The sequence below is a fragment of the Hydra vulgaris genome, chromosome 06 (assembly GCF_038396675.1).
Source record: "Hydra vulgaris chromosome 06, alternate assembly HydraT2T_AEP".
Taxonomy (NCBI): domain Eukaryota; kingdom Metazoa; phylum Cnidaria; class Hydrozoa; order Anthoathecata; family Hydridae; genus Hydra; species Hydra vulgaris.
The window spans coordinates 40577501-40590881 of NC_088925.1; the positions used below are offsets into that span (position 1 = coordinate 40577501).

The window sequence follows — 13381 nt, forward strand, 5'->3', positions numbered from 1 at the left end:
AAAACTAAATTAATTTTTATAAGGTTATTATATGAATAGGAACAGAAAAGACAATTAGATATAGCAGTTATGGATAAACAAAGCTTTAAAAGACAGTTTGACATATGTTCATCCAAGTTGCAGCAGTTGAACACAGCATACGATGAATTAAAAACTGATCATTTATCATTGTAAATTTTTATATTTATAATTTTTTGATTTTAAATTTTTTGTTAGATTTAATAGCATTTTTTATAGCAAAAGTTTATAAAATCATAAACATTTTTATAAATTTTAAATATATATATATATATATATATATATATATATATATATATATATATATATATATATATATATATATATATATATATATGTACACACACTAACATAAACTAAAAATAAAAAGTATGTAGATATAAGATTTTCTTTGTATTTAATATTTAATTTATTCATTTATTAGACAATCAAGCTACAATAAAAGTAATGAAGATTGCAATAAATACAGAAATCAATTGCAAATTATTGAAAAGGAAAAACAGAGTTTTGAAAATATGAAAAACCACCTCCAGAATAAAGTTGAAGAATATGAACATAAAGTTAATCAATTAGAAAATCAAATAAGTTATTTGAAAAATAATCATGAGAATGAAAGTGAAAGAAAGGTTTGTTTTATTATTTATTGTTATTTTAAATTTTGTTATTATTATTATTATTATTATTATTATTAATAGTATTTTTCAAATAATAATGAAATAAATTATCAATAAATTAATTACATTGATTTGTTACACTTATTTATAATAAATTTTTTTATCACTTTGTAACCTTTATTATAAAATTATTTTTTATTTCAATTTTAAAAAAGTTTAAACTATGAGCTGTTAAATTTAAAATATGATTAAAAAATAAAAAGTTTCACTAGAATATTTATATGGACCCATTCTCTTTTGATTTAAAGTATTCATATGTTTTGATTTAAAGTATTCATATGCTCCCATTTTCCTATTGTCTTAATAATATGATTTTTCAAGGTATCGAAATGCACTTTATTGATCTACAAAATAGTTTTTAATTTTTTTTATGATTTTTTAATATTAACAGTGACATTTAGCAGAATAAATATATATAAATAAATACAGTATAAATAAATATAATATATTTAAATACATATATTATATATAAATAAATATAATATATATATTATATTTATTTATATATATTTATATATATATAATATATATATATATATATATATATATATATATATATATATATACATATATATATATATATATATATATATATATATATATATATATATATATATATATATATATATATATATATATATAAATAATATATATAAATAATATATATAATATAGTTATATATATATAAATAAATATAATATATATAAATAGATATAATATATATAAATAAATATCATATATATAAGTAAATATAATATATATAAATTAATCTAATATGTTAAAATAAATATAATATATATAAATAATTATAAATGTCAAAAGTTGTAAAAAAAGTTTAAATTAAGGAAATTGTGTTTAATCTGCATAAAATTCTTACTACCAATTTTTGATATAAATTCTAACAGCAACTGTTTTGTTGACAAGAAATTGTACTAACTAGTTTTTATTTAAATCAACCTTTGATTATATTATGTTTATGAAGTTTTTCATAAATTAATAGAATTATTTTAAGGACTCCATTATGAATGAAGTTTCACGTTTGAGTAATGAAGGTCAACAACTTCAAAAGGTTATTGCAGACTTGGAGAGCAAACAGTCAATGTTAAAAGAAGAATGTGTTGATTTAAAAGAAAAGTTAAATAGAGCTTCACTTGAAAAGGACGTTTTTCTACAAGAAAACACTCATTTGCAAGAGTTGCTAAAATCAGCTCAAGATGAACGCGATGACTTGGAAAATGATGGTTTTTACTTTTTAATTTTTTTTGAATGGATTTTGTAACAAAATTTAAGGTTTCTTAAGTTTTACCTTTTTTTTGAATTTAATTTAATATTTTTAGTTAATAAACTTAAAATGGATGAAGTTCAATTGAAGGATGCATTGGTCAAATTGCAGACATTAAATGAAGCTCTTGGTGAGGACAAACTTAATCTTGGAAAGATAGTTCTTCAAGTTGAAGCTGAAAGAGATCAAATTTACAAAGAAAAAGAAAATCTTGAATCAGAAAAGTTAGGCCTAAAAGAGGTAAATGGTTTTAGCATTTGTCATGAAAAAATCTGCATAATTTGCATATGATAAATAGTGTTGAGTTCTTTTGTAATTTCTTTTTGTTTTTTAAATTTGTAATATTCTTTTGTAATTTCTTTTTGTTTTTTAAATTTGGTTTAGCACAATTATCATTATTATTATTTTTTGATATTTAGATATTTCTTTTTTGTATAAAAAAACGTATACATTTTTATATGTAGGATTTGCTTCGAATCGATAAAGAGAAAGCATCACTGGAATCAGAGCGAAAAGGAATACTTGAAGCATTAAGTCTAAATGATGCTACAATAGAAAAACTGGAGGAGCAATTACAAGAGGCTTGTTTTTCAAAAAACAAAATGAATGATACTTTGAACAATGTTGTAAGAGAAAAAGAAGTATCTCAGTACGAGTTGATCTCACTGCGACTAGAAGTGGAAAGATTGCAGAACAATCTTAACCGTCTATTGAAAGAAAAGGAGGAACTGACAAAAGAAAACTCGCTTATTTCAGTCAAATTATCTGGTAATTTAAAAGAAATTCAAGCACTGACAGAGTCAAATGCTTTACTTAAGTCTGAAAAAGAAACATTAGAGTCGTATCTTTATGAGTTGCAACACCTTGTAGGAAAACTTGAAGTACGTAAAGAGCAACTTGATGCAAGCAATCATGAAGTCCAACTGGCAAAAGATACTATAGCTGTTGAGTTAGCTCACTTAAAAAAAGAAAATGAAGTACAAACAGCAAAGTTAAATAAAGAAAATGAGCTTTTGCAGCAGAAATTATCTTTGCTTGAGCGTGAGCGAGACCTCGCATTAAGTCGGCTGAAAGAACAGCATGAAGACCAGATCCACCAAATTGCAATGGTAATATTAAAACTGTTGTTTAATTGTTGAATAATGCTTTTGTCTGATAGAAATATGAACATGATATCTTAATATGGTTATTTATTAATTTAATTTTGTTTTAAAAAAAACTATTTAAGACATCATACTAAAGTTGTAAGCATTTGTTAAGATTTTTCAGTTTTGATTTAACATAATAACTTGCCTCCTTTTTTTTTATGTACATATTAAAAGACTGCTCTCTCCTTTTGTCATAAGTAGATATCTCTGTCATTCTATCTGTCTTTTGTAGAACTCCACTCTTTTGTAGAACTTTACTCTTCTGCCTTCTTTTAACAGAACTTAATGTTTTTAACGGTCTTTAACAACTTAACTGTGAATTAGATTTTAAAGTTGCATTTTTTATTACAGCATAATATTTTGTTTACAATTTTTTTAGGCTGTTTATTTTTTCTTCTTTGTATTGTAATTTTTTTGATAATTTATGGTATCATAATAATGTAAATTATCATAATTATTGTAAATTATATATCATAATTTAATCAATTATGATAATTGTTCTAAATTATCCTAATTATTGCAAATTATCCTAATTATTGCAAATTATGATAATTATTGCAAATTATTGTAAACAATTTCAAGAAAGAACAGCTATAAAAATAAGAAGCAGACACAGTTATCCGTCAGACACAGTTAAGGGGTTAAGAGGCATTTCTTCTTTTCTAACTTTATTAAGCAGCCATTGCTATCTTTTTCTGTGTGTGATTAGAGAAAGCTCTACTCACAGATCCTAAATTAAATTTTAAAGCAACATTTAAACACTTCTGATGCATATGTATGTATATATTCTAATGGCATATTTATAATTATATAATTTTTTATATTCTAAAATAATTTATTTTTAATTTGAAAAAATGATAGTTTTTTTTAATAATATTGACTTATTGTTTCTTTAATAAATCAGTTATTAATGAATGCTTATTTTATTGGAGTCGTGTGTGACACATTAACATCAATTATGGTAATATGTTAATTCATTATTTATTTCATCTATAAAATAAATATTGAAAAGCACAAGCCTTTATTAAAGTAAATGTTTTGTTGATTTTAAAACAAAGGTTAAATGGAGCTTCACTTGTCACAAAGGGTGACAGCCAATTGCAAAATTTGCTCATATCTTGATGACTTTCTTAATTAAAAATATAAAATATCAAATGGCACAAAGTAAATCAAATAAATAATGACTATAAGAATGTGCCCTTTATATGATTAATTTATAATTAAATTAATTATTATTAAGATTATTATTGAGATTTGTGTTGATTTTTCTGTGGCAAAAAATTTGTGTTGATTTGCATGTGATAAAATGCTTTCCATAAAGCTCCAAATAAAAATTATTCAAGCTTAAACATTCTAATTAATAATCAGTTTTCTAATTTTTTAACATTTGAAAAAATAACTAGTCAAATATTATATAAAGACAAGGATGTGGGCTAACAAAAACCAAATAGAGTAGAGATGCAAATAGTTTCTCTCATCTTTTAGTTTTACTCCTTTGATTTTACTGTTCCTTCTTTATTCAGACTTCTGTATGACATAATCCTTATCAATCATTAACTCACTATTTAAATGCTTATATTGTTATATATATTTAAATACAATTGTTATAGTCCGCATCATCAGTGTGTTAGCCAGAAATATATTTTTACCTTGTTTTTGCAGTATTAGAATTATTTATCATTGTTCTACGAATTTATGGGAATTTTTAATGAGTTGCTCTATTACTTCATACAAATAAAAAAAAAAAAAGGTCATTGAATTTTAGGAATTTTAAATTCACAAAATTTTACTATTGGGCTTGCTAACACCCTGATCATGGTTTTCTTATTTAAATCAATGTTACAGTTATAACTTATTATTATTATTACTATTGTTATTATTTTTATCATTATTATTATTTTAATATTATTACTATTATTATTATTGTAATGTTTATTAAAAGAAAATAAAAATCTTGTTTTTATTGGTGTTGTTATTGATTAATGATAGAAAAAATCGAATGCAAGTGATGGTAGTTTAAAAAGTATTTTCTATTTAACATTAATTTTAGGACAAAGACAAAATGTTAACAGCAAAAAAAGAGGAACATTTGATTGTCATAAATGAGCTTAAAGAAGAGATGGAAGATTATCAAATTAAAGCTGAACGTGATCGTCTAGCTTTGATAAATGAAGTTGCAAGCATTCAAAGGGAAAGAGATGATCTACTTTTGCAAGCTGAAGCAGAAAAACAAGCGCACTTAAGAGCAGCAGATAGTGAAAAATCACTTCTTGTTGAAAAAATAACAAAACTTAAAGACGATTTGGATTCAGCAAATGAAGAATTAGAGATCTTGAAAAGAGATCTTGAAGAAAGAGCAGCAAGAGAAAAGGTTTTTTTTTTTTTAATCAAATTTATTCGGATTCGAATTCGGATTGAAAAAATTATTTTAGATTAATTATTATTTACAAGTATAAATAGTTTACAAAGACTTATTTACAAGTATAAATAGTTTACAGAGAGTTATTTACAAGTATAAATAGTATACAAAGATTTCATTAAGTCTGGAATAATAATGTTAACTTTAATATGTTTATACTATTATCTATTATATGATTTCTGTGTCCTAAAACTGTATATTAAATTTAAATATTATACAAAATTATATTAGATATAAATTCCATGTATTATAGTATATGATTTTAGAGACAAGATTTTAGAGAAAGAAATATAAACTTGTATTTTAGTAAGATTTATTCCAATTAATACATGTTTATATTTTTTTTTTTCTAATTGTTATATATATTTTTCTTTGTTTCAAATTTTTTAAATTTAATTGTTTATTTTACAAATTATTAAGTTATTTTTCTTTTATAATTATTGTTTAATAAATTTATTTTATTCATTTTATTAAAGATTTAGAATAGAAAAAGATTAAGCTTGATAAAGAATAACTTTGAATTAATTAAAGATAAAATTTGAATAAACTAAAGAACAACTTTAAGTTTTCACTTGTTTACGTATATATGTTTATATTTATACATTTCTTGCATTTTATCTACATTATTGCACACCGTATATAGGATTTACTCAATGGTAGCGCACATGAGATAGAAAAATGCAAAGAAAATCTAGAAGAAACTGTGAATCTTTACGAAGCTAAGTTAAAAGAATTTGTTGACAGTCAAGAAAAACTTCTTAAGTGCGCATTATTTATTATTTCTTTTTTTGAATTCTGGTATTGCAATTGTTTACAACTTTCTTCTATTTTAGAAATAAAGAAGAGTTATATGGAGAGTTGTCTAATGCCAAGCTTCAGCTTAAGATTTTAAATGAAAACCACGAGGCAGCACAAAAGGAGTGTAAAGAATTGGCAAACAAGGTAATTGATTTAAATGGAAAATTAGACGATGCAAACAAACACACATTAGAGTTGAAGAGGTCTCTTAAAGATGCTGAGGTAGAGAAAATGCTAGTACTTTCAGGTGCTGAAGAGTTACGAGAAGCTTTTAAGCAAGTAGAAAGTGAGTTGTTTTTTATACTGTTTAGATATTGTTTAGATGTTCTGAAGAAATATAGCCATACATTTTTATTTTTGACTCTCTAATGATCATTTGTTATTTTTATACAATTTTTTTTAAGGTGAGAAAATGACATACAAAAAAAATTATGAAGATAGCAAAAAATTAGCTTCAATTTTGGACGATACAAATGTTATGCAGACCAGGGAAACAGATGATTTGCGACATATGATCAGTGAGCTCGAGACGGCAAGACAAGAAACAAGAAAAGAAGTTCAACAATTGCAGAATCGGGTTTGTTAATATATAAAAATATAGTTCCATTTGTGTCAGTAAAATGTCTCTGAATTTTATGGTTTAATTTTAAAATTTCTTAGTTTAACTATTTTAAAAGTGTTGTAAAAAATGTTACATTTTTAGGTGCGTCTGTTAGATACTGAATGTGTAAAATGTAAGAAAGACTTAAACATTGCAAAAGATCAACTTAATAAGACAAATTCTCTTCTTGAAGAAGAGCGGCTTGATTTGATAAACACAAAAAATAAGCTCAGAGGTAGTTATTTAAGTTTGTAATATCAAAAAAGTTTTCATTTTGTATTTTTATTGTTGAATATTTGTTAGTATATAAAATCTGAATTGAATAATTATATCATTTTATAAACTATAAGATTTTATAAATATAGTTTTAAGTTTAATATATTTGGTATTAGTTAATTTAATATATATATATATATATATATATATATATATATATATATATATATATATATATATATATATATATATATATATATATATATATATATATAGATTATTAGTTATTTTAATATATTTTAATAACTCATATTATATTTATAGAATGTGAAACATCTAAAGATGCCATTAAAGCAGAGATGCAAGCACTAGCCACAAAGGCTAGAGAGCATAATGATGAATTTGGACTTAGAGAGAAAGATCTACTTATGGCTTTAGAAGATGCTCGTCAAACAGAAGTAAAAGTGTACGACAAAATGAGACAACTGGAAAATCTTTTGGATGTATCAAATCAAGTTAGTCTTTTAAAAATAAGTTGCAATAGGTAGTTTAAAAATAAGCAGTTATAAATTTGTTTAATATTATTATAATTATTATTTATTTATTATTATTAAAATGTTTGGAAATTCTTATTTATGATAATATTTTTCATACAAATATTTATATTGTCTCTGTTTTTTAGGAAAAAAGTGATTTGAAGTTAAAGTTATCAAGTGTTGAAGGTCGTAATTTGGGATTAGAAGACCAGTTAACAAAACTTGAAGCTCTTAAAAATGATTTAGACTCAAAATTATCAAATGTATATTCAGCTCTTAGAAGGACACTGGGTATTAAGCCAAATCAATCAATAAACAGGTATTATTTGAGATTATTAGTATAATTTACAGTTTTTACTATTTTTTTAAAAATTCAATTCAAATAGAATTAGTTTGAATTTTGAGTCAATACCTTTAAGTTAAATTTTTTTTTGGCTGAACAGTTAAGAAGTACCAAAACATGGTTAGTATGATCCAATTGCAAATACAGTCACTACCAAAGTGTACCAACCAAAGTGTTCAAAATAGAACTTTTGCTCAATGAGTTGTTCAATAATGATTGTTAATAAAAACTTATAAAATTTTGATATTTTTTTTGCTAGTTAAAAAAGATTCATCTTTTTAAATGGTCTTTTTTAAAGCATGCATTGGAACACATCTAGTTACTTAAAGCATGCATTGGAATACATTTAGTTACTGGAATGTCATCATGAGCTTGCTGGCTCCTAAAAGCCCATGCAGGATTATCTAAAACAGCCTATATTTGCATGTACTTTTTTTTATAGGCTTTTTATAAGAATATATATATTTATAGACTTTTTGTAGGATATATATATATATATATATATATATATATATATATATATATATATATATATATATATATATATATATATATATATATATATATATATATATATATGTATATATATATAAAGTAGGAAAAACTAACTATTTTTTATCTATATATGCTATAGTAGATATGTATTTATATTAGGATGTCCCAAAAATCAACATTTTTGAAAAATATATGCTGCCACCCCCGTAATGCGTTTTATGTGATGAAAGATTTAACAGCATAGAAAATAAAGTTTATCAACTAAAAAAAATAAGGGGGTATTTTTACCATTTTTTTTGACAATTTTTTTTTCAATAGGTTTTTTATATATTATTTTTAATTATCATTTTTAAAATTTTCATATGATTTTGCTTCATTTGAGACACAGCACTTTTAAGAAATTTTTTTCGAATATTAGGAACTTATAATTTATAGAAATTAGTGTTTTTTTTTATCTTGTAGAACACAATAGAGGGTGGCACCATATATTTTTCAAAATTGTTGGTTTTTGGAACACCCTAATATACATAAATATCTACTATAGCATATATAGATAATAATATAAAACACAGTAAGAGAAATGCAGCATATATTTTTCAAAAATGTTATTTTTTGGGACACCCTACCGTATATATATATAAATATATATATATATATATATATATATATATATATATATATATATATATATATATGGGCAATACCGCGATAATGGCAGTCGTAACATTTGACGCTCTTTAAGCTATTAAAAATGTTCCTTAAATGAAAACGACTTAAAACTTTCCAGACATGTAAAATACTATCATATAGTTTAGTATTTAAATGTTACAGCATTAAAGTTTTCAACTTTTTTCAAAAATTAACTCTACATAGCATGACAGTTGTAATGCTTACTTTTTACCACTTCTGGACAAAACAACTTTGTCAGACTTATTGCAGCGAATAGCATAGTAAAAAAAAAATGATTTGGTGTGTGTATTTAGCACATATTGATGTTATTATATGCTGATTTTCATAGTTTTTACATGAATTTTTCAAGCAGTTTTATGTTTTTCCTGTCATGACAGTTGCAACCGTGACGGTCATAACAAAAAATCCAATGCTTAAAACCAATAAATAAAATGATGCAATCAAAGATGTAAGAAAAAAAGTATAAATGATTATTAACAAACATGTATACTTTGTGAAAAAATGCACTTTAAGATTATCGAAGTTCTCAATTATGGATATACGATACGATTTTCACGCTACACAACAGGACTGTAAATAAGTGTCAAAACATGTTTATGCAAACCATACAACATTAAAACCATGCTGTGGTATGATAAAATGATTTTTTTTTTAAACTTTTTTGCTTAAAAGTATTTTTAAATAGTTAAAAAAAAAGTTATGGAGTTAAGTATGTGATTTCATAGCTTTTCTGTTTTTGTTTTTTTTTCTCTCTTTCTCATGGAATTGCCCATATATATATATATATATATATATATATATATATATATATATATATATATATATATATATATATATATATATATATACATATATACATGCATACATATATACATACATACATACATACAGGGTGTTAGCCAGAAAAAAAATTCATACAGCGTTTTAGCGAAATTGGGAATTTAGGTGCAGCTAAAAAAAAAAAAAGGTCATTACATTCTGACATTTAAAAAAGTAGATACAATTTTTTAGATACAATTAAGTTTCAATAAAAAATTTCTATTTTTGCTGGGTTATTCATAGGAATATTTTTCTGTTTTATTTTTCAGGAACATTTTTATATTTTATAAATGTATAATTATTCAACTTGTTTCATTTTGAGCAATTTTCTTCAGTTTTCATTTTTAAATTGCTTCTCTCCTTTGTTTAATATTGTTGAGAGAAAACTAGAACAAAAGACAATTGTTTGCAGTTTTAATGAATGAATTAATAAGTTTATTTATTGAAACTTTGATCTATTTTAATTGCGTAAATCGCTTTTAAATACAGTTTTAAAAGGTTTAAACAATTAGTTACATATATTGTCTTCTTTTATTTTTATTTTCATTTTTAAATTATAAATGTAAAAAAAATGTTTAATAGTAATTAATTTTTAACAAAACATTTTTGACGATTTCCAAGATCCTCTTGTAACTTTTTAACTTGCTAAAACAACTTTTTAACGACAGTCGATAAAAAAACTATACATTATACTTAGGAATGCCAGAATTTTACGGCTTTTACGAAGGAAAACACTAAAAAAAATAATTACAGGTTTGTAAAATCCTTAAAATTGTAATTTTTGTAAAATCCAGACGTTTGACAACCCTAATTATATGGAAAGATTTCGAATATATCAGATTTAAAATACTTAGTATTTTAAAACAAAAAATTTTTAAATAGTTAAAAAAAATGTTTAACTTGCTTACATAGGTAATCGTATAATTGTTCATCATATTTTATATTACAATTTTTATCATAAGATAAATTCAAATAGTAAAAAACTTATTTAAATTGATAGCTTTTAAATGAAAGTTAAATTAAAGTTAATTAATAACCTTTATTGAAAAATTGGTTGGCTCGCTAATTTCCGTCAAATATAATGCTACTTTTATTTAAATATTCGGTGTAGTTAAGGCAATTTACAAATTATTCGAATTTATTTATTTGAAATTGGCATGATTTTATAGGCGTATTATATCCAAATAAAAGCTTTAGATGTTATATTTTTTTTCGCTTCAGGTTTTTTTAACATATGAAGAATTTTTTGCTTTTTTATATAATTTTCTAATCATCTTTACTACCCCTAATTGTGAATACAAAGAATACCATTTTGGAGCCTTTAGATCACTTTCGCTCATCGGCGTTAACATGAATTTAGTTAAAATCTTTTGAAAAAGTGCCTTAATTTACTATAGATCCTAGTTCTAATCGTTTCTGACCTATTAGCTTTATATAGTTGTCAAAATACAATATTTCTATCAATTTTTACAAAAAATACAAAAGAACTTGCAATCAAGAAAAAGTGCCAATAAACGTTAAAAGTTTTTAATCTATGATGTTCATTTTACCTAAAAATCGTATTTACTTAAAATCTTATATGAATTTGGACAAGCAAATTAGGATTTTAAGAAGATTTAGAAAAAAAAAAATCTATCTGGGTTTTTTCGCTTCAAATATTTATATTTTATGATACCGCAAAATTTATCATTTTATTTTTTCCGTCTTTTCATGATTCACAGACCTGATCATTTAACGGAAATATGTAGTAGTCAACAAAATATCATACAGACGCTATAGTATTTTAAAATTGCCTTTACTACACCGAGTAAGTAACAAAGACATTTAAGGGGCAGGTCGATTTTTTTCAATTTACAAATGTACATTAAATATCTACGTAAATTTTGAATTTGTAAATTAAAAAAAATTAATTATTGTAATTATTGTAAACATTGGTTAATAATTAATAATATTATAATATTATTTAATTATCTTCTTTTATGTTTTACGCAAATATAACATATATAATACGTTTCATTGCAAGTTTTATTTTTGATTTTTTTTTGTTTTCGGTTTACTTTCCCAGCTAACTTATTTTATCGAAATTATTAATAAATCTTTTAATATAAAAACTTATTTTACCGAAATTATTAATAAATCTTTTAATATAAAAACGTTTTTAACTTATTTTATATTATAATGTTTATTAATATGCAAATTTTATTTGTACCTTTCCTAACTTAAGATAAAAAGCAAGAATGTAAATAAAGAGTTTTGGAATAACAAAAATAAATTAATAAAATAATTTATTAATTGTATTGAACAATTTTAACTGGAGAATAACTGAAGTTACTTAAAAATTAAAAACATTTTTTTTCAACTTTTGAATGAATGATCTTGCTTGTTAAATGACGACACTTTTTTTTTCACTTTAAAAAATCGATCTTTATTCTTAATTGATTATCTTAATTCATTTCCTTGTCGCGCGTACTAATTGCGTTTTTACTAGTCTAGCGCAACAATTTAAATCTGAGACTGATTTCATTTTTTTTTTTACCATGATCTTAAAAATCTTTGGGTATTTTAAACCAATTAGGAAACCGCGTTATACGCGGCGCCATCAGGCTGGCTAACACCCTGACATACATACATACATACATACATGCATACATGCATACAAGTATATATACATACAACCCTCAGAAGTAGGGTCAGCAAGAGAAAAGTTTCTTTATTAACAATATAACAACACGTTTATTAAAGCAATTTGAATGGTAATTTAATTTTATTTATTTTTCGATAGTGATTTAATAAATAGTTTAAAATATAGGCTAAAAAGTAACTTTAATAAATAACTTTAGTTCAGTAGTTAACATTTTTTATAAAAAAAAAACAAGCACACAGGGAAGTACTAAGGAGTTTCCTATTTTAATAGTTCTTTTCCACTAATCTAGTACTAAAAGTTTATTAATGGTTTCTTAGGAGTTTCTTTAGAACTATAAATAGGGCTTCTAGCACCAGTTTCTTATTTACATTAACTTAAAAATAAATGCATAGTTACTAGTTAGGAATTAGTTTTTAATGGTGGGTAAAATGGCTACTTAATATCCTTACTTTCTATTCATATTATTAGCAATGTCAGTCTGGATATACGGAATAAAATGTAAAAATCCAATTACTAAAGAGTTGGAAGGACAGTGTCAACATTGTAACAAAGTAATAAAATGCTTAGGAAATTCTAAAACTACCTTAAAAAATCACTTAAAAGGTTACAGACTTTGATTAGATAAGGCAATAGAATCAATCATACTAAAAGGTGAGAGAGCAAGCGAGAAGAGACAAAAAACTGTTGGCAACTTCTTT

At 23.4% G+C, this 13381-nt stretch overlaps 1 protein-coding gene across 1 annotated transcript in view; it reads left to right on the top strand.

The window, feature by feature from the left end:
* LOC100204705 (rootletin) overlaps positions 1–13381 on the top strand; it is a 58414-nt gene that overhangs the window by 33105 nt on the left and 11928 nt on the right. The window contains exons 11-22 of the mRNA XM_065800149.1: positions 40–170; positions 443–644; positions 1705–1933; positions 2030–2214; positions 2439–3083; positions 5173–5493; positions 6185–6303; positions 6375–6625; positions 6744–6916; positions 7043–7175; positions 7481–7671; positions 7839–8011. Of these exons, the coding sequence (XP_065656221.1) occupies positions 40–170; positions 443–644; positions 1705–1933; positions 2030–2214; positions 2439–3083; positions 5173–5493; positions 6185–6303; positions 6375–6625; positions 6744–6916; positions 7043–7175; positions 7481–7671; positions 7839–8011 (2753 nt within the window). The remainder of the gene's footprint in view (positions 1–39; positions 171–442; positions 645–1704; positions 1934–2029; positions 2215–2438; positions 3084–5172; positions 5494–6184; positions 6304–6374; positions 6626–6743; positions 6917–7042; positions 7176–7480; positions 7672–7838; positions 8012–13381) is intronic.